General features: G+C 55.6%; 1 protein-coding gene across 5 annotated transcripts in view; it reads left to right on the top strand.

Moving 5' to 3' along the window:
• Window positions 1-21,652, top strand: part of KIRREL3 (kirre like nephrin family adhesion molecule 3) — a 558,415-nt gene extending 536,763 nt beyond the window's left edge. For 2 of the 5 annotated variants that reach the window (XM_040483501.1, XM_040483499.1), the window contains exons 9-18: window positions 747-895; window positions 2,201-2,328; window positions 3,822-3,948; window positions 7,752-7,852; window positions 9,959-10,157; window positions 11,707-11,742; window positions 15,243-15,425; window positions 16,885-16,994; window positions 20,361-20,447; window positions 21,027-21,652. In XM_040483501.1, the coding sequence (XP_040339435.1) occupies window positions 747-895; window positions 2,201-2,328; window positions 3,822-3,948; window positions 7,752-7,852; window positions 9,959-10,157; window positions 11,707-11,742; window positions 15,243-15,425; window positions 16,885-16,994; window positions 20,361-20,447; window positions 21,027-21,470 (1,564 nt within the window). In that variant the 3' untranslated portion in view covers window positions 21,471-21,652. The remainder of the gene's footprint in view (window positions 1-746; window positions 896-2,200; window positions 2,329-3,821; window positions 3,949-7,751; window positions 7,853-9,958; window positions 10,158-11,706; window positions 11,743-15,242; window positions 15,426-16,884; window positions 16,995-20,360; window positions 20,448-21,026) is intronic. The other 3 variants (XM_040483503.1, XM_040483502.1, XM_040483504.1) reach the window with 3 other exon arrangements.
• Window positions 21,653-21,888: the final 236 nt, after the last annotated feature.

Here is a 21,888-nt window from a genome sequence, read left to right as displayed (position 1 = left end):
GATGACAGATGTCCGCACAGCCCTCTTCCCACCTGTCTGACCAAACTTGAAGGAGCCAAGGCCCTGGGGAGCGAAGCCAGGGTGGGAGTGTAGAGACTGGGCAGGAAAAAGAGCAAGTGCCCTCCATGGGAGGGGAGAGAGGGCACAATGAGGGGACCTACCCTAGGGACAGGGGTCGAGGCAGGAGAGGTAGCGAGCTGGCTGAGTGCAAGGAAGGGCCATCGGGACCCCTGGCTGATACCCCTCCCACAACTCCTCACCTTGTCTGGAAATCAAATTTCTCTGTATGTGTGTGTGCATGCATGTGCGTGTGTGTGTGTGCACGCATGTGCATGGGGGGGGTGCAGGTGTGTGTGTGGGTGCAGGTGTGCATGCATGTATGGGCACATGACATTAGACCTCGGCCTTTCCAGCATGGATCCCAATAAGACAGCACCCTCAGTAGAGCTCAGGGCGGGATGGCCAAGCTGTTGGGGGACCAAGGTGGGGGGGTATCCATTTCCTAGCCAGCCAGCCGGGCTGACCCACTGAGTAGTCCACCCCCCTCCCTCCAGAACAACCTGCTTGTCACGTATCCCTCTGTGGAGATTCCTGCCCCCACCACGGGACCCCTAGAGGGGCCTGCCCCCTGCGTGACTCACTTTCCTGAGGGATCGGGGTTTCTAGCTCCCAGAGAGATGCCCCTGGGTGGGACGAACACCCTGGCCACTGGAGGTCCACAGCCACATGCGGGGCCCGTATTGCAGGTGGGCCAAGAGGGGCCAGATCATCAAGGAAGCATCCGGAGAAGTGTACCGGACAGCTGTGGACTACACGTACTTCTCAGAGCCTGTCTCCTGTGAGGTGACCAACGCCCTGGGCAGCACCAACATCAGCCGCACGGTGGACGTCTACTGTGAGTGCAGCTGCTGGGGGTTTCCCCAGGCCAGCCGGCCCTGGGGTATCTCTGCTCAGGGCCAGAGGGACCGTTGCTGGACTCAACGCACACAACATAACAACGCCTCACAAGCTCGCAGCGCCCCCTGCTTTAAGAAAAGCTTCCTCGTGTGCTGTTTTGGGTTTACCTTGACCCTCGTAGTAACCCAGGGAGGAAGGATTATTATTCCCGTCACTCAGATGAGGGGAAAGAGGCCCAAAGTCACTCAGTGAGCAAGTGGCAAAAGGAGAACTCAGGCCAGGCTCCTTGGGAATCTGCTCCCTCCCTTTGGAGACCCGAGGACACATCCCTTCCAACGGCCTGGGAGGGACCCCGGTGAACCAGCCCATCACTGACGGGCAGGCCGGATGTGTTCACGGCAATAAGCGTTAGCTCATCTACTACACTTTCTGATTTTAAAGGCACTTTGACAAACTTTCTTATATCTGACCCCCTCCCCTTGCCCCAGTGGCCCTAACAGAAAGTGCTCTTACTCCCTTTTTACGTCAAGGGACTAATTCTGGTCTCCTGACCCTGGATTTCACACTCTTCTGCTCCTCCAAAGCAGCTAAGCGGCTCCCTGCACACCCTCCCGTCACTGCGCCTACAATTCCACCATTGCACCCACTCTGGGGACCAAGGCTTGGTCTGCAGAAGGCTCTGGTTACAGGTGTTCTGCGCTGGGGAACCGGAGAGGAGCTTCCATTAACGCTCACCAACCCTTAGCAGGGGCATGGGAAACTGGACCAGGCCCAACTACTTCCCAGGGGTTGGAAAAAAGCTGGGCAGGGCTGGAACAGAGGATAACCTGAGGGCCCGGGGGAGCGGAGAATACAGGGAGAGGCCTGGCTTCCTCTGCCTTGTACTCCTTATCTCAGAGCCCCTTGGAGGACCCTGGGAGGGCTCTGGGACCTGGGCCCGGTGCACAGGGTAACTCAACTCCAGGGCACAGAACTGAAGCATGGAGGAGGTGGGCAATTGCCCTGAAGGCAGACACATAAAGATCCTAATGCCCAGGATTTCTGGGGCAGGAGGAAGTCCCCTCTGCCTGTGCACTGGGGCTGGGGTGGGGGGAGGGGTGGAGAGGACTTCCCAGAACCAGGACAAAGGGCAGGAGATGGGAGAGCCCTGGAGGCAAATCGTGGCAGAAATAGGGCTGTTGCTGCCAGTGGGTGGGCCCAAGGGAGGCCAGGGGTCTCTTACTTCCGGTGTCCCTCTCTGGGACCCCTCTCCTCAAGCTCCCAACCCATCAAGAGCCCTGTCTCCCCCTTCCTCCCTTCACAGTTGGGCCCAGGATGACCACGGAGCCCCAATCGCTGCTCGTGGATCTGGGCTCTGATGCCGTCTTCAGCTGTGCCTGGACAGGCAACCCATCCCTGACCATCGTCTGGATGAAGCGGGGCTCTGGTGTGGTAAGTCCTCAACTCAGACCCCACAGGGCCTTTGACCATGGGAACTGCCTTCTGGGGCCCCTCACACTCTTAGATTGGGGACATCAGCCTCCAGGGTGAGCTGAAGGGAGAAGAGCCCCAGAAAGAGGAGAGGGATGGGGCACCTGGGTGGATCAGTCGGTTGAGCGTCTAACTTCGGCTCAGGTCATGATCGCACGGCTTGTGAGTTCGGGGCCCTGCATCCGGCTTTGTGCGGACAGCTCGGAGCCCGGAGCCTGCTTCGGATTCTGTGTCTCCCTCTCTCTCTGCCCCTCCCCCACTTGCGCTCTGTCTCTTTCTGCCTCTCAAAAATAAAGAAAAATAATTAAAAAAAAAAAAGAGGAGAGGGACCCCAGTACCCACATGAACCCCTTTAACCCTAAACACATTGAACCATTACAGTTTTGCCCTATCACAAACTCTACTAAAAAAAAAAGAAAAAAAAGAAAAAGCAAGTGGGGGCGCCTGGGTGGCTTAGTCAATTGAGCGTCCGACTCTTGATTTTGGCTCAGGTCGTGATATCACGGTTCATGAGTTCAAGCCCCGAATCAGGCTCCGCACTGATGGTGTCCAGCCTGCCTGGGATTCTCTCTCTCTGTCCCCCTCTCTCTGCCCCTCTCCCCACAAATAAATAAATAAACTTAAAAAAAAAAAAAAGCTGGTGGCCACCAATAATGCTGGGAGTAAAAGTCTCTAGAAAGGCTTTTCAACTTGCCCCAAATAGTTAAGTAATCCTTCAGCTTTTGAGTTAAATGCTGCTTTCTTCTTGTGTTCCTCTTTTAAAATATATGTGTTCTTTAGTGTGTGTGTGTTTATCAGACGTCCCTCCCCTCAGGAGGACCAGCGAGAGCCTTGGGGAGGGAAGTAAAGGGAGAGGCAGATAGAAACCGATCTCTGTGCAGCCTAGTACGTGCCGGCACTGCACCACCCCATGAGCACGACTGCCCCCCACTGCAGAAATAAGGAAAGCTCAGCAGAGCAGATATGCAACTGTGGAAAGCCACCCAGGTGGTCACTGCCAAGGTCAAGATTTGAACTCAGAGCTAGCTAATGCCAAAGTCTTTGGGTCACCCCAAACTCTATCTCAAAAGGATACTGAAAATGCCTCAGAAAAGACAGGTGCAGGCACCCCCAAACAAGTTCAGCAGGACCAGCCCGGTACCGGCTGGTGGGGAGCCCTGCCTGTGTGAGAAAGCCTCAGGACCCCAGCCAGGAGGTGCCCCTCCCCCTTCCACACTCACCCCTTCCCCCATGTGCCCGGCCCTTAGACACCGAGGCGTCTGTGCTGTGGACCTCCTCTGGACAGCTCAGTGGCCACCCTGCCTCCTACCCCGCCCCTGGTTCTTACTGAGGTGCTGGAGACTGTTGTCATGTCCAGCAGGCCTGGGACACAGGCCTTCAGGTTCTTCAGGTTCTGGGACACAGAGAGAGCCGGGCTCCGTTTTCTGTATCTGATCCTCCCCCGATTCTCCTAGGTCCTGAGCAATGAAAAGACACTGACCCTCAAAACCGTCCGTCAAGAGGATGCTGGGAAATATGTGTGCAGAGCCGTGGTGCCCCGGGTGGGAGCTGGAGAGCGAGAGGTGACCCTGACAGTCAATGGTAAGACCTTCACTCATGCTAGGGGAGGTGGGAGGGAGCAGAGAGGGGCCCAAGGCATCTTGGTCCCAGGCATTGCCTCAGAGGGGCTGTCGCTGGTTCTGGACCTTGCTCCCACCTCCAACCCTGGATCCATAGCAATTCTGTCCACCTCTTCGAGCCTGTGTCTAAGCCCAGCCCCGAGAGGAGGAAGGACCTGGCTAGATGGGTCACCTTCCCCCTTCTTTGTTACTCCTAAGGGGTCCCAGCCCTAACAGTGGTAGCTAATGAATTTTATCCTGGCCAGGCAGAGAGGGTCAGAGGGTCACTAGACAGTCAATTTAGATCCCGTGTCTACCCTTGACCTTGACCTTGGCCCTGCAGGGCATTTAAGGGAGCATCTCCGTGACTCCTGGTTGGCGCCTTCCCATTGCATTAGAGCTGCTCAAGCAGAGAGACCTGCCACAGTTTCCACAAGACCAAGCATTCAGGGGGTCCTCCTGAAGGCACAGAACGTGTCTTATTACACATGATAAAACCATTACAGCAGGAGAGCGTTTTCATCTCTCTCCAAGAACACAGTTCGGGTTACTAGATGACTGTTAAATGACACATTTAGGGGCCGGCGCGTCGAACCAGGCTCTGTGACGCAGAAGGTCACAGAGAAGCTGGGTCAGACCCAAGAAGCCTGTAGCACCAAGATGGAAATCCGACGTCCCTGTCACGATACGTGCTTGGGCCGTGGTGGGGAACCAAAGCTGCCGGTCTGAGAGAGCGAGAAAAGCTAAGGCCAAGTCCCTCTGGTGTTTCCAAACTTCCTCTCTCCACCGGGCTTTTGGTTTCCCTTTTCAAGCCCTCTCGCCCCACGTAGTCTGCCTCATGCCTCAGGTCACAGTCCTGGGGCTCTGAGCCCCGGACCCACACGTACAGGGCCTCTGGGTCCTGTCCCCAGATGGGGGTCCTGAGGAGGGGCTGAGTCGTGTTCTAGAAATCTGCCCCGTCGGCTTCATCTCGATCCAGGAAGCTGCCCGCAGGCAGCCTCATCTACTCTCCCCCTTTGCTGGCAAACTGAAACCGGCCTGGTGCCTCCACAGCCATCCCCCTCTGACTTCTTCATTAGCCAGACCCGCTCCATCGATTTCTTTTCCTCTCCTCCTCCCCAAGAGCCAGGGCAGCCCCAGAGGGAGGGTGAATCTGCTCAGACCCCGGGGACACTCACAGGCCGCCTGTCCTGGGCAGAACCCTGACTCAGGAGTCTTCCTGCCTTCCTCTGTGTCCCCAGGACGCCACCAATAAATTGGCGCTGCAGGGCTAAAAATAACAGCATCTGATCGCGCGCCTCCGTATATCCATGGCAACACAGGCTGCAGCCTTTTCCTGTTGCTCTGGAGTCTGACACTCAGCTCCGGCACCAGGCCCTGGTGAGATCAGCAGCTTCCCCTGCTGCCCTGCCCATGACTGCGGCCACCGGGCTGGGGGCCTTCAGACTCCCACGTGGCCTCCAGGGTCCCCACGCCTGAAGCTGTTCAAGGAACATCCTCGTTTCCGGGGAAAACGGTGGCTAAAGGAGGGACTGACATCCCATTGCCACTTTACACATTCAGGCATTTCCCGATAGAGATTCAAAGTGGTTTCTTGGTGGGGGAGGTGAGGGGGGACGCACACATTGGAGGGACATTTCTCTTGGAAGGGGCACCCCAGCCTGTGCCCTGGCACCTACCCAGGGTTTCATCTGCACCTGCCAGGGATCATGTTTACACCCCCTCCTCTGCCTCCAGTCGTGGCACCAGCTCCCCCAGGTCTCCAGGAAGAGAAACGCCCAAGGGATCAGAGTGAAGCAAGGAAGCCGTTCGTTTGTTTCTGCCAAACTAAGGTCATCTTGCCCTGATGCCCGGGGACGGATTAAGTGGCCCAGGGGGAAGAGCCTGCCAGCCGGGCACAGGAGAAGAACTGTCTAGAGAACAGGTGCAGGGATGGCGGAGCCTTTTGGAAAGGGGCCTGCACTGGGCTCAAGAGACAGGACAGTATGAAAGGATCCAAAACGAGATGGGGTTCTCCTCACAGCAGATCCCGGCTGGTGGGCGACTGCGTCCCGTTGCCCTTTGGGGAGCAAACTGGCACGGGTCTCAACTGCTTTGGCTCCAACCCAGGATCTATGGGCAAGGGGAGATAAACCACACTCCCGCTGTGCTTTGATTGCCCAACCCCATCTACCTTTGTTCTGATTTCTTTTTTCCTCTAAAAAGCCCTTAAACACACGCATTTGCCTGATGGCTTTTAGAACGCCTGAGGACCACCCCCGGAGAACTCCTAGCTCCTGGGAGGTGAAGGGAAACAGTTTTGTGGTATCATTACTTTCAGCTAACAGCGAAACAAAGTGCCCTCCAAGTTCCTAAAACATCCAGCCCTCCTGCCTTTTTGGCCAAGGACTTCTTGGAGCATAAATATCCAAGAGAGAAACTAGGCCCACCCACATTCAGAGGCAACCCGGGGTGGAAGCCCTTATCTGGAGGGTCCCAGCTGTTAGCCATCCTGAACTCAGTAGCAGTCACCTGAGTGTCTCCCAGTACCCCCCCAAACCCGTTGGCTGAGAGGTACTCATAGAAATGCAAATCTGTTTTAATTAAGGTGGCTAATAAACAGCAATTATGTTTGCGCGATTTTTGTTTTGTTCCCAGCATAAATTTGCCTGTCCTCCAGATCCCTTGTTCCAGCTCTTTTTCCTCGCTTTTCCGCCACCAGAGCTCCAACCTTTGCCCCGGGGATTGGGAAGGGAGCATGAAGGTCTCCATCCCTACACCCCTTGTTCAACCGCCCAATCCAGCCAGGAAGTTAGCTGAACAAATGGCTGAATTAGCCTCTCCTCCCTCCCCCTCTCCCTGCCGGGTGGGCGTCCTGTAGGAAAGACTTAGGTTAGATAAAAGGCAGAACTGGACGGGAAGCACTCTTAGATTTCAGGTTCCAGGTGGACTGTCTAGGCTGTGGGATGAGGTGGATAAGGCAGGTACTCCTGGAGACATCGACAAACATTTCCCTCTCTCTGTCTCTCTCTCCCTTCCTACTCCCCCCCCTCCCCCCGCCACACTAGATGGGATGTCAGGATCAGCTTTGGAGCGTGGTCTCACCTGGTGTGTAAGTGGAAGCAGGCAAAGCAATGAACCACGGGCTCTCCTAAGACACCTAAGAGATGAGAGCTGTGAACATGTCCGGCCATTGGTGATCCCCAATGTGATCTCCCCTTGGTAGAGGAACCACATCCCACCATTTATTTCTCTTCCTCCCGAGCTCGCCCAACCTTGCGAGGACTCCTGGTTTGTTAGGCAAGAGCACCCTCTCCTGGCCGTGGGGGAAAATGGCTTGAAAATGGAAACCCCTGGGTAAAGCGGAGGTGACATTAGAGCCAGCATTACTTAGTGGCTTTCCTCCCGGACACTTCCCCTACTCCCTTCTCAGTTTCCCACCTCCTTCATAAAGCTTTCCCCACCATCCGCCAGGCAGCACTATTCTCTCTCCTCTGAAGTCGGTCAGCACTTCATCCATACCGCTCCATTGTACGAACACTCCCCACCTTTTATTACAGTTATTTATGTCTTCTGGGCATTCTGACTTAGAAGCGTTCACTCGTCATCCCTTGAGAGGTTTATGACTGAACGCTTAATTTATCTTCGAGTCTCCTGCCTTGCACTTTACCTTACACATACAGGCCTTCGGTAAATGTTTGCTGAATACTTGAATTAATGGATCAACTTCTGAACAAGCCCAAGAAAGGGCCCAGCCAGGGAACCTGCCTTTCCTGAATCCCTGATGTGATGCTGTCTCCCCCACAGGACCCCCCATCATCTCCAGCACCCAGACCCAGCATGCCCTCCACGGGGAGAAGGGTCAGATCAAGTGCTTTATCCGGAGCACGCCGCCCCCCGACCGAATTGTAAGTGCCCTGGGGCCGGGAGGGGAGGGTTTGGGGTTCTGCCAGCACAGCCAGCGGCCTGGCGGGTCACCTCAGCCCGCAGCTTGTAACCACCGGGCCAGTCAGTGCACAACCTCCAAGCTTCCTGTCCTCTGTGGGGGAAAGTATACCTGCCTCGTGTCTCTTGGAAAGGCGTCACGAAGACAAGGTGATCCCAGGGTTCATCTGCAAGTGCACTTAACTCTGCTGTCCAGCTGTGCCCTAACAGTAATGCTTCCAAGCAAAATCTGCATGCTGGGAGCAGAGGGGCAAGCGAGGTTGGCTGAAAGAAATGCCAGGTGAGGGGCGCCTGGGTGGCTCAGTCAGTTGAGCGTCCGACTTCGGCTCAGGTCATGATCTTGAGGTCTGTGAGTTCGAGCCCCGCATCGGGCTCGGTGCTGACAGCTCAGAGCCTGGAGCTTGCTTTGGATTCTGTGTCTCCCTCTCTGTCTGCCCCTCCCCTGCACATGCTCTGTCTCTCTCTGTCAAAAATAAATAAACATTAAAAAAAAAAAAAACTTAAAAGAAAAAAGCCAGGTGATTTCTTCCCTTTCCTGGGTTCAAGGCAAACTTTGGCAAAATCTTAAAGAGTATGGTTTATAGTCCGCAGACTCCCTTTCTGCATGCCCTAGAGTCCTTCTATGTTGGCCTCCACTGCCCTTAATGCCCACGGAGAGCCCTACCCGACTTATCAAGGTTTCGCCTCTAAAAGTATCATTCCATTTCCCCTCCCTTCCTCAAAACTCACGCCCGCAGTGCAGCTAAGGCAGCCTGAAGAGTTCACACTTTGGCCCTGCTGGGTGTTTGCGTTTGCAAAAGCAAGGGTCTTCACCCAAGTCCATCGGAAACTGATGCAAGCCCAGGCAGGAAAACAAAGATGAGCATTTTCCAGCATTCCTGGGAGTCAGATACTATTTTTAGTAAATCCCCATTGCCTAGGACAGACATCTATTCTATCAGGACATAGAAGACTGCCCCAGGGTCAGCTCCACAGGGCTGTTCGACCCTCCCACAGTGCGGTGGTGCCAGGGAGGGCGTAGGGGACGCGCACTGAACAACAGGTGCCTGTGACTGCCAGAGGCTGGGCTGCTGAGGCTTTAAAGCTAAAGATGTCGTTCTGTAAACTCCGATTATTATCAGAGTATTATTGCTGTTACATACTTTCTCGGGCATTCAATTCACTCACCATCCAAAAATTCATACAAAAATTGCAAGAATTCACCCATAGAACTGATACCTACACCTCCCCTTTCGCTTCACTCTTTAATATTTTAAAATGAGGGGCACCTGGGTGGCTCAGTCAATTAAGCGCGCGACTCTTGGTTTCGACTCTCTGTGAGATCGAGCCCCGCATCAGGCTCTGTGCTGGCAGGGTGAAGCCTGCTTGGGATTCTCTCTCTCTCCCTCTCTGCCCTTCCCCCCATTCTCCCACATGCTCTCTCTCTTTCAAAATAAATAAATAAACGTGTTTAAAATTTTTAAATGATAACTGTAACACATGCCCATTGCAGAATAGTCGACTCACTCTTGATCTCTCTCTTCATAGAGCTCTGACTCTTGGCCAGTGGTTCTCAACTGGGACAATCTTGCCCCCCCCACCCCCACCCCGGGGACATTTACCATTGTCTGAAGACATTTTTGTTTGTCACAATTGGAAGGGGGCCACCAGCATCGAGTGGGTGGAAGCCAGGGATAGTGCCAAACTTCCCTCAGTGCATGGGACAGCCCCCACACCCAGGAATGATCCAGTCCAAAATGTCACCCACCCCAAGCATGAGAAAGCACTGTTGGCTCCCCAGTGCCCTCCAAGCATTTGCCTGCACTGACCACCACCTTCTCACAAGATGAGGCTCAGTCACTCTGGGGCTGGTCTTCTGCCGCTACCTGCCAGGGCAGCACAAGGTCAGGGGTACCCGCACAGGCCAGCCGAAGGAGGGCTCCAATCGCTGTCACAGCGTTCCTTGTTTGCCTGGAAAATGTCCCAGTGCAGACCCACTTAAGGCTTCCCTTAAGACGATGGAAATACCATCTGGGAGGCAGCATGGTGGCTCTGGTAGGCATCTTCTCCTAACTGAGCAACTTGGACAGGCCTGGTCCTGGAAGGAGAACGTGCTGGAGTCTGGGACGTCGGGGCGCTACACGGTGGAGACGGTCAGCACCGAGGAGGGGGTCATCTCCACCCTGACCATCAGCAACATCGTTCGGGCTGACTTCCAGACCATCTACAACTGCACCGCCTGGAACAGCTTCGGCTCTGACACGGAGATCATCCGGCTCAAGGAACAAGGTAGGAGCCTCCAGGGCCACCAGGGGGTGATGGGACCAGCAGACCCCCTCCCCACCTAGGGCAGGGCCCCAGGCGAGGTCTTCCGGGGTCCTGAGGGGACAGAGCACAGCTAAGGCTACAGGCAGATTGAGCCCAAGGACAAGTCACAGCGCTCTTCCTAATGTGCTACACGGCCTTGGTCAGGTCACCGAAGGGGCCCTCTTTGGTCCAGGTCCCCCAAGACAAAACCATTATCCCACACCAGGAAAGGAGACGGGGAGAAAGCTGCTGAGGATGATGGTTCTTCAGGGCAACGTTTCAGGGATAGGTGACCGACCACAGAGCAAGCCAAATTGACTGCCATGATCAGCCTTCCAGCAGCTTCTAAGGGCCCTGGCTTCTGTGCACTTGGCATTTCCCTAGTGCCCTTAGGGGTGTGTGATCCACTGAGGACTGTCCCTGCGGGGATACACCGGAAGCGATGTGTTGGGGAGCCTGGCCTAGCCTGTTAAAAGATGACAAGCCAGTCCTGTCACCTGAAAGTCCCCCAAAGTACACATGCTAGGCTGAGGGGCAACACTGGAGCTGCCCCAGTCCCCGGAACTTGGGAGGTCAGGTTCAGATCACCTGTACTTCCTCCAGGAACATAGGAGACACACACACCACTGTGCTCTGAAGGCCCCCCCCCACCCCCCGTCAGAGGGCAGCGCTGGGCAGGAGGGCTCAGACCTGCTGGGTGCGTGAGAGGGAGGAGGAGAAAGGGGAGGAACAAGGCTCACCCCACTGTGGCCTCATGTACAGACTGCCCAGCTCCTGGTCAGGGAGATGCTGAGTACTCCAGTGTCTGCTCTAAGGTCTCATGTGGACCAGAGGGTGGGAGCCTCAGAGGGGCACGGCAGCGCGGTTCCCAGAAGCTCAGCGGACGGCTGGTCCTGGGACGGGCGGCACATCTTGCCCCTTTGCCAGGGGACTCGGTCTGAGGCAGACAGGACGGTCCGGGGTCCTCGGCCCTGGCGGTGTCTGACTCCTCCAAGATGAAGGCTCACCCACAGGCTGTCAGGCCCCGGCAAGAGTTTCTGGGCCCAGCAGGTGGTCTCAGCTGGACCCTTTGGACCTCAGCGCTACCCTGTGGATCAATGTCTCCCTACACCTCTTCACTAATAGGTGCTGCTTTGCATAATGCTTTGCACATAATTTGCATACTATCATCTACACATCATCCTAAACCCTCCCAGCGCCCCCTCCCCGTTGCTTGCCCTCCATGTCTTCCCCTCAGTGCCCCCACCTCCATGCCCTCCCCTTAGTGTTCAAACCCCAACCTCTCCAGACACTCCCACCCTCCCAAGCTTAACTTCTCTCTCTGGTCCCTTCCCCGCTCTGGAGTCTCTTCTAAGTCAGTCTGAAAGAACTCCAAGTTCAGTTCAGTTAGCTTGGGTCTGTGGGATGGTCCCGGAACCATGAGAGAGGAGGGAGCCCCTCATCCCAGTCCCCACCAGATGGCCGGCCCCAGTCCCACCCCACCCTGGCCAGCCAGGCCCTGGCTGTGGACGCTTGCTTTATTTCCAAACAGGTTCGGAAATGAAGTCGGGAGCCGGGCTGGAAGCAGGTACGGAAGGAGACATGAGAGCTCCCTGGGCGGGGAGGAAGGGACCTCTGGGCTAGTGGGGGAGGGACCCTAAAAGGGGGAGGGAGGCCTGCGCAGGCCACTAACTTCTCTGCCCTCCCCCCGCTTCCAGGCTTTAGTGCAGCCAGAGCAGGGAGAGGGGTTCCCAGCCAGCTTGGGTCCACGGACTCCAGAGACCTGTCCCCTCTGTCACTGCCACCAGAGCCCAAAGGCTCCTCGCAGCCCAGGGCACTGGTTCTTGCTCCTCCCCCTCTGTCCCTCCCATCCCTTCTCTTCTTGGAAGCCCCACTCCTCCCCTCTCGGGTCAGCTCGCCCCCAGGCCTGGCCTCCCTCTGTGTCCAGCCTCTCCCTGACTCTTCCTGCTTCTCAACATCATCACCAGCTTGGCCGTGCTTCCTAGGATGCCGGGGCCTCCCAGCACCTTGGCTGCATAATCCATGCTAATCCATGCTTTCTGCTCAGCTGCCTCTGCCCCCCTTCCCCAACACAGCTCCCCATGGAATTGTCATCGCACCCATCCTGCTGAGGCTGCTGGGCAGTGCCTCCCTCTCTAGGCTCCCAGCAGCAAAGCGGTCATCGGGCTCCCAGGATTCAGTGGCTCTGTCTTGGGACCCCACAGGAGGACCATTGCCCCGACTGTCCAAGCGGGAACCCAAAAGGAGAATCAGGGCATTGCAAGCCAGACTCCACGGGGCCCGGCAAAGACCAAAGACCATAAGGAAGATGTGGGGGGTCCTCTGCCACATGGACCCTGAAGGAGCTAGGCCCTGCCAGTTCCTTCATCAGACTCCTTGTGGGGCCCACACACCCTCCCCTTTGGGCGGACATGCCCCTTTAAGAGCATCAGCCCTGGCACAGGCCAACTCCCAGGCAGCACACTACAGCTCCTGCTGTATTCTCCCTGTCACCCCTCAGAGCCACTCCCAGCGCTGGAGGTGGTGTCGCCTTCCTGTCTCCATCTCACCTGTGTCTGTTCACACTCATCTGCAGTCCCTGACACCTTCCTTCATGGCAGAGTCCAGTCCCCGTCCTTGGAAGGAGGAGAGGCTGAGCAGGCCGCCCCTCCCTCCAGGCCCTCTCCAGGGGACATCCGAGAAGTAAAATCTGCACAGGTGGCCTAGAGCAGACCTCAGGGAGCCAGGCAAGGAGAAAATACACAATCGGGTTGCACAGGGAATGCCACCCCGGTGGTCCCCCTGTTTCCAGCAGACCCTCTCTCTCTCTCTCTCTCTCTCTCTCTCTCTCTCTCTCTGCCCCTGCCTGCCCACTCAGGAACAGTTCTCCAGATAAGTCGGTGCCTTCCCAGCTGTTAACAAGTCGAGGAAAGGTGGCCTCACAGGATGCCAGAGTCAAAAGTCACCTTAGATACTATTCATTGCCTGGTTCTCTAGTTTTATGGGAGAATATTGAGGTATGGAGAGCTTAAGGAACTTTTCATGGTCATCCTTTGGCTCTGAGCTCGTCTGAGACAAGACTCCAGTTTTTCCAAGGAGACTCACTAGGAATCGAGGAGGAACTAAATCAAACGCAAATTAATAAAAGTCAAAAGTACAGAACCAATGAGCTTTCCTTTCCTAAAAGAATTAAAACCTGGAGATAGAATCACCTTATTTGCCCAAAGCAAGCTCATGGGTCTGAGTTCTACTGAGCTCTGGTCCCCTCTTCCACTTCTGAGTGTTGAGCCCAACCCAAACACTTCCCATTTTTCATCCCTGAGTGTTCTCCACATCCACCTTCTCCTGTCCCCTCCCCTGTCACTCTAACAGTGATCTTGGCCACCAAGAGGCAGGTGATGAGTGCACTACTGTGCATAACCCTGGGGTGGAAGGAGAGTACCAGCATCATCACCAATACTGTCATCCCCAGGCACCTGCTCCCCCTGGGGGGAAGACACCCGCCACCGCCCCCCCCCCCCCTGCATCCAGAGGCCGGAGCTTGAGGGCTTCTTCCTCTCTTCCTTGCTTTAAAGCAAACAACAGCAATGAGAGGCTAACCCCCAGCCCAAGACAAATCCCTAGACGTCCTGCAGTCATCCACACTGACGATGTGGGACAGGGTAGGGGACAGGGAGGCTCTAAAAGGACTTTTCTTCTCATCTAAGGTTCTGACCTGCTACATTTCTTCCCATACAGAAACAGGAGAAAATACTTGATTAGACCTGGAGCCAGGCTCAGTTCCAAGGCCTTTACCTGCATTCACTCATCTAATGTTTATTTATTTCTTGAGAGAGAGACAGAGACAGAGCGAGAGTAAGGGAGGGGCAGAGAGAGAGGGAAACACAGAATCCAAAGCAGGCTCCAGGCTCAGCTGTCAGCTCAGAGCCCGATGCAGGGCTCGAACTCACGGACCACAGGATCATGACCTGAGCTGAAGTTGGCCACTTAACTGACTGAGCCACCCAGGCGCCCCTGCCTTCACTCATCTAAACCCCATAACAACCCCCCTGAGTTGGGTACTATAATTATCCCATTTTAGAGAAAAGAGAGGTGAAGTAAGTTTCTCAGAAGAAGTGATGGAGTCTGGGCTGTACCAAGCACGTGAACTTTAGAGGATGCTGTGTGATACAGCAGACAGAGCTAGGTAGGGAGCAAGAGGAAGCCTGGATTTGCCCTGGCTCTACTGTAGCTGTGTGTCCTTGACCAAGTCAAATGACTTCTCTGGACCTCAGTGTTTCCATCTACAAATGGGAGGCTTGGACTCAGCAGGCTGTAAGGTCTCCCTGCCCCCGCATTTTCTAATTCTATTCCCAGTGGAACTCTTCAGGGCTCCAAATCCTGTGCTCCGGCCCATATGCAGCCACAGAAGGACCGGGGCTATCTGGAACACCCCTCCCCCCATACCTGCCCCTCCCCTTCTGCATCTCTACTGGGCTAGGGAGCTAGACTGCCAAAGAAACTCAGCAGGGAGTGAGGGCTTGCCTAGCTGGAGGCTTCTCTCCCGGAGGGCTGCCTAGATGCCCAGAGCACTGGCCCAAGAGGACCGGGGGGTGGGGAGGTTCGAGGAAAAGGATAGTTTCTCCTTAGAGAGGTGGGAGGGGGGAGATGCGATCCCATGCACCCCCCAACCCCCTCCACCCCAGCACCTCAGACTTGGGCCTCTGGCGGCTACTACCCTGATGCCCAGCAGGCCCCTGCAGCCACTGCCCGACAGAGTATTCCTGGTTTAGCACAGAGGGGAGCTAAAGAGTACCCAGCCTTGCTTCTCATCTCCGGGTAGCCCTCCCCGCCCCGCCCCTCCCCGTGTCTGCTTGCCTCCCTCCCCACCCGCCCCTGCTCCTGCCCTCCCCCTATCCTCCCACCCCTCCTCCACCCTGAGTCCCGCTGGAGCTGACCCCTGTTGGACTCGGCCTATGCCCTCCCAGGCCCGCGAGGCACTGCCCAGGAGGGCCTGAGCGCAGTGGTCCAGGACCCTGGGTAAGGCCCCCGCAGGGAGAGTCGGCTTCCCTGGATTTCTCATCAGCCCCGCCGGCTTCTCTCCCACAGAGTCTGTGCCGATGGCCGTCATCATCGGGGTGGCCGTAGGAGCCGGCGTGGCCTTCCTCGTCCTTATGGCAACCATCGTGGCCTTCTGCTGTGCGCGCTCCCAGAGAAGTACGGGAGGGACCCCCGGGATCTCAGGGAGGGGGACAGAGAAAAAGGCCAGGCTTAGACTGCCCCGGAGAGCAAGTAAGCAGGAGTGCAACGAGCAGGGGGCCCTAACGGTGCTGTGAGCTGCTGGGGCAGGGATGGGGTCTTTGTTTGCACCTCTGTACGTGCAGTGCTGTGTGTGTTGTCTGGCACATAGTGGGCTCTCAGCTGATGTGGAACTGGACCGAACTGGAACTCTGACAAGGCAGTCAGCCAGCACTTTGGATGGAACGCGTGCGTGCGGCTGCATAGGAGGCAGAGAAATCTGGGAGGGCGGGGAGGGGGAGAGGTGGTTTGATCTTTGCCCCCTCCGACTTCTGCCAGTCTAACCAGAAAGGCAGGTCACCTACACATGGGGTTGGGGGGGGGGGCGGGTGCAGAGAAGCATTCGAGGAATCCCTTTGTGAAGACTTTTAAAGGTCTGTAGTCACTAGCAATAAAATTCTGGCACGGGTGCACTCTTGAAGAATCACGTGTGCCTGGAGTTTCACCCCGGCCGTAGCTCTGACGTTTCGTGCGACAGACACACGCGTGGAAGCGTCCGACGGGATGGCTGAGTGGAGGAAAACAGTGGAGACGTGGTCTTCTAGCCCTACCTTTTTCCACCATGTGAGCTTGGGCAAGCCACCATTACTCTAGGCCTCAGTTTCCTCAGGTCTAACAGCAAGGGATGACATGGTGTGACATTTGTGGCCCCCCGGGCTCTAACGTTCTATGATTCTAAGGCACAAAATGAATAATCAGAGTAAGCCTGATTACCGCTCGGCAGCTCTCATGTACTAGAAGAAAGCTGGATGTCCCCCACGAGGTTTCCTCCGCTGCAAATTCCGCAGCCTTGGCCCTCTTGACTTCCCCCAGTGAGGTGGTCCTAGAAGCTCCCTCACCCCCTTCTCAGTGGAAATTACAGGGGAGAATTTTTTAGCAAGAATTTTCTGACAGAGCTCTCCAGAGGATTAATGGGCCGCCCCCTCTAGAAGGCGTTAACACCTCCACTGTGAAAACACTGACACAGGAACTGGACCACCCCATGTGGTCCATGTGATGTTTCCGCTTTGGGCAAGGGGGGTTGGCCCCAGGACCTTGAGGTCCTTTCTACCAGTAAGATTTGTGACTCTCTACGTGGAGAGATCAGAGCCTGGTAGAGTAGGCCAGAGAAGACTTCTAGAAGAAGGTGAGACTTGAGAGGGATAAAAAGCACCTAGCTCTGTAAAGCAAATGGATGTGGATGGCGTCTGAAGCCAGGACGACGGTAGCGAGAGGCCGAAATGCATGCAGTAGGGCCAACAGAGGAAGAGAGCTGAGGCCCCAACAGCCCACAGCACGTCCACACGGGTGTTCTACTTGGGGGGGGGGGGGTGCGGGGAGCCTGAAGCCACTGAGTTCAGGGACTGAAGGGTAAGCCCTGGGGGTGGCGGGGGCGGCAGGGGCTCGACATCTCAGGCCCTAACACCTGAGGATGACTGAACCTGTCATCTGTCCTTGCCTATTTTACGTCCAGATCTCAAAGGGGTTGTGTCGGCCAAGAATGACATCCGAGTGGAGATTGTCCACAAAGAGCCCGCGTCTGGTCGGGAGGCTGAGGAACACCCTACCATCAAGCAGCTGATGGTGAGAACGCCATCTTATCCCCACCCCACCCCGATCTCGATGCCCTGAAGGTCCTGGTTCCAGAGGCTTCTTGGTCGCCCGGATGCTCTCCAGAAGTAGAGCATCAGTCAAGATGTGCCCTCCCCGCCCCCCATAATAGGTCAGACACCTACTCTCAGCCAACAATGAGTTGTCGTCCGTCTATTACATTGCCCTTGGTGTTCTGGGAGACTCGAAGATGTAGTCCCAGCTTTCAAAGAACCTGACTATTCGGTAGAGAGACAAGACATATGCATAAATTGCCATAACGTTGTTGTTGCATAATACATAATTCTTTTTAAAAATTTTTTAAATGTTTTTATTTATTTTTGAGACAGAGAGAGACAGAGCATGAGCAGGGGAGGGGCAGAGAGAGTGGGAGACACAGAATCCGAAGCTGACTCCAGGCTCTGAGCTGTTAGTACAGAGTCCGACCCGGGGCTCAAACTCACAGACCGTGAGATCATGACCTGAGCCGAAATCAGACACTCAACCAACTGAGCCACCCAGGCGCAGTATAGAATACATATGTATTCTATACATAATTCTATACACACATGAATATTATAGATATTTGGTACATGCCCTGCCCCTCCCCCACCCCTTCCCCCCAAAAAGTCTGCAAGAAACATAGGTTCCTCTTCGGAAACTAGACTGCTTACCAGAAGCAAACTCATAACTTTTCCAGCAAACCTAAGCCTGCCCCTCCTCTTCCTGATTCCCGTTGATAGACGGTAATCCACCCAGTTATACGAGCAGGAATCTGGAAAGCCACGCTAGAAAACTCTAGTGCATACTATGTCATGGTTAAAATACCTTGGAGTAGCAGCAGCAGGCAAGGGCGTGGAGAGCATGGACTTCTCTGAGCCTCAGTCTCCTCATCTGTGAAGTGGGGATGAAAGTCATAGAGCACAGGGAGGTGGTGACCGCTGAAAGGGTAAACGCAGAAAGGGCTTGGAGCCCAAGGAACACAGTTAAGTGCTCAAGAAACGTGAGCCACCGTGTGTGGCTCTGAAATCACCCCTTCCCTTACCTGTCTCCACTAGACGGTGAGCGAGCTGCCTGTTCGTCCCTGTGTCTCAGAGCCTCACAGTTCCTGGTAGATGCTCACCAACATTATTGAATCAAACAGACATTTTCCTCATTGGTCTTTTTCTTTCTAATTCTCATTCTCAGGTCCTTTCAACTGCACCTCAAAAAACTGCCTTGCCTCTATCCCACCATCACTTCCCTACTAGGGCCTCATCGTGGCTCCCTGGACTACTACAATGGCTTAGTGGTCTCACCACCTTATTTATTTATTTTTTTTACCACCTGATTCAGCCCACCCTCCAGAGTCCACCAAAAAGGGTCCTTCTAGAATGCAAATCGGATCCTGTTACTAGCCTGCTTAAAATCCTTCGGTGGCTCCCCGTGTCGACTAGATAAAGTCCGACCACCAAGCATGTCAGCAGGCCCTTCCTTCATCAAGAGGTGGCTGCTGGCCTTTCCAGCCCCATCGTCCTACGAAACGCACCCAGCCCTCCAGACATTCCAAAACGTTGCAGTTCCCGGCCTTTGAGTCTTTTTTTACCTTGGAGGCTTTCCACAGGCTCTTCCCTCTGCCTGTTGGTTTTGTCTGTTGAATTTCACACTCTCCTGTGAGAATCAGCTCAAATGCCACCTCCTCCATAATTGTCTGTCCTTGCCCTCCCCCTGCAGGAAGAGCCACGCACTTCCTGCTCTCCCCCCAACACTTTGCCTGCTCCTCTCTTATAGTGCATCGTTCTGCTTACGTGTCAGCCCCCCAGTTTTCTCGGAGTTCCACCAAGGGCACGTTCCCAAGTCTTTGCATGTCTCTTTCCCTCAGGCCTAACACAGTGCCTGACGCCTGACGTCACAAGAGTGGACACCAGAGCCTAGATCCGGGAAGGGATGGGGGTCTCCGTAGATGGGTTTCATCAAGGCTGCTGTGGAAGGACCCTGGCCTGTCCTCCATCCCAAACAGGGCCTTAAATTCCCTTCACTTCTGGTTGCCTCAGACTGTCTCTAAAAGAGTGCGGGTTGCTCTGCAGTCGCTTGAGAGGGTGTGTGTGGTTGGGTGGGGTGGAGGGGGAGGGACCTGCTGAGGGCTTTGTCCCTAAGCCTCCCACTGGGGAGACCTTAGTTCCCCAACTCCCTCTACCCCCAGGCCCCTGTATGGCTCTCCTAAGCCTGATGGGGGGGCAGGCTTAGAAGTTGAATCTGGGAGGAAAGAACTCCAATCCAGGCAGAACCAGAGCATTGGCTGGAATGAAACAGTATGGAAGCCCTCTGGTTGATTCATGAGGCTCCAGAAAGAGACCAAGAAAGTGAGTCACAAGGAACAAGAAACGTCCCAGCTCAGAGAGTGGGTGGGAGCCTGTCCCAGATCATGTCACGTGCAGAAGGGACACCGGGGAGGCATCTGTGTGCCACAAAATAAGCATCACTGTGGTTATTCAGATTCATGTACCCACTGTGTGCCAAGCATGCTTCATTCTCCACCTTCAGTCTGTTATTTTAATGTTCAGTCATTTAGAGCTATGCCATTTCATTCATCCATCCAACAGAAACAGGACATTTGTGACGGCCCTACCATATACTGGGCACTGCGCTAGGCATGACAAATCAAGATGATTGCCTATGATTCCGTTCCAAAACCATTCTGGTCAATGACCACGATATACAAGGCGCTGTACCGGGTGTGCTGGGGACCCAAAGAGAAGCAGGAAGTGATCCTTGCCCCTAGGTTCTTTGGCCTCTGCTAAGAAGAAAACCCTTAGGACATTCAAGTCATTGCTATGAATAACAGGTGTGGCCCCTGTTGCCAGCATCTCACAGGTAGTTATGCATTGTGATTCTTTCCAAAAACCTTCATTAAGCCTTCAGTGCCCAGCAGTCGAGGTCCTATAATTATCTACAGATCCAGCTCCCTGATGCGTACACCTATATCTTCATGCACCTCAATCTGCGTACGCCTGGCCCACAATTCAGTACATGCTCCATGGATTGAATGGAATCATCCAAGTGAGATGCTGTATCTAGCCCAAGGGAAGAAAGTGTGGTCTTAGCAAACTTCCCCTCCCCCACTCGGTCCCCACCCCTACCCCTACCCCTCCTGTCTGTCTCTCTCTGTCTCTCAAGACGGGGCTTCGGGAACAATGACAACATCTGGAGTCTCCTCCTGCCTCCTTTACCTGCCTTCCATGGGCCAGGCAGCCAGAGGAGGTGGGGAGGGGGAGGCAGAGATGACCAGCCTCTTTTGCGTTCATTTCTCTATCTTTTCCTTGGGGGAAGCAAACGTTTAGCCCACCTCCAATCCACTGAGCGGCCGTTTCTGGGTTGTAGATGGACCGGGGTGAATTCCAACAAGACTCAGTACTGAAGCAGCTGGAGGTCCTCAAAGAGGAGGAGAAGGAGTTTCAGAACCTGAAGGTAAGAATAGTGGCAGGTTAGAAGTCCCAGCTGTGGAAGCCGGTCTTCGGAGCTCCTCCGATGCCCAAGCCTCAGATCCAGACAAACAATGACAGGAAACCGAGAGAGGCCAGAGGTCACCGTGGGGACAGGTGCCTAAGCCAAGACACTCATCTGCCGAAGGAGGCAAGAGAGTTAACGCTGGGGTCCCACTGTTCTCTCCTACAGCTTCCTCACAAACAAAAAATTTTAAACTAAGTATCCATGCTCTGGACAAAAACAAGAAACAGAGTCTGGTTCTCAAATGGCTTTGCACTGCCCTGACATAGTGACACATAGCCAGGGGAGAGAGCCACGGGTTGCATCCCTTTGGGGTCTAGCCTCCCTGTTGGCCCCTGAACACCTTCCAGCCCCCTCCCCTCGGGCACCAGGCTGCTCCTTCCAGCAACACCCCCCCCCCCGCCATGTCCCCAGCTGTCCCCTTCCTCCTGAGTCTCCTTCAGCCCTTCCTGTGTAAAAGAGGACTGGCTCAGCCCAGAAAGCCCCCCTCACGGTCACTGCCCACCCAGTGACGCCGCTCTCGCTCTGGCCCCCTCCCAGGACCCCACCAACGGCTACTACAGCGTCAACACCTTCAAAGAGCACCACTCGACGCCCACCATCTCGCTAAGCAGCTGCCAGCCGGACCTGCGTCCCGCAGGCAAGCAGCGAGTGCCCACAGGCATGTCCTTCACCAACATCTACAGCACCCTGAGCGGCCAGGGCCGCCTGTACGACTACGGGCAGAGGTTCGTGCTGGGCATGGGCAGCTCGTCCATCGAGCTCTGCGAGCGGGAGTTCCAGAGAGGCTCTCTCAGCGACAGCAGCTCCTTCCTGGACACGCAGTGTGACAGCAGCGTCAGCAGCAGCGGCAAGCAGGACGGCTACGTGCAGTTCGACAAGGCCAGCAAGGCCTCCGCCTCCTCCTCCCACCACTCCCAGTCCTCCTCCCAAAACTCTGACCCCAGCCGACCCCTGCAGCGGAGGATGCAGACTCACGTCTGAGGATCCCAGACCCGGGGGCCGGGAAGGGCGGGGGAAGGGGCCGCGCCACCTGCTGGCTCCCCAGAGACTGCGGGGCGGGGGCTGCGCAGAGGACCCCAGAGGCGGCGGCCTCCAGGACAGCCCCCCCGCCCCCAGCGCCTCTGCCGCCACCCTCCTCCGAAGCCCTGATCCCGCCCACACTCGGCCCCGGGGGGGCGGGGGGGGGGGGGGGGGGGGAGGGGGGGCGGTTACATGGTCAGAGGAGTGCATTACGAGTGCGCTGTGCTCCTTACCGGACACTCTGGTCCCCACCCCTTTCCCGGAGGCCCCTCCCACAGGCTCTAGAGGCAGCTATAACTTTGCTTTAATGAAACTGCCGTCTGCTCTCCGGCCTCCCCTTGAGCTCTATATTGCTGCCCCACAGCCCTACCCCTGTGCC

Source organism: Herpailurus yagouaroundi, unplaced genomic scaffold (genome assembly GCF_014898765.1).
Source record: "Herpailurus yagouaroundi ecotype Mexico unplaced genomic scaffold, PumYag 161, whole genome shotgun sequence".
Taxonomy (NCBI): domain Eukaryota; kingdom Metazoa; phylum Chordata; class Mammalia; order Carnivora; family Felidae; genus Herpailurus; species Herpailurus yagouaroundi.
Note: the sequence above shows the minus strand (reverse complement) of the source record. Positions and strands in the feature narration are given on the sequence as shown.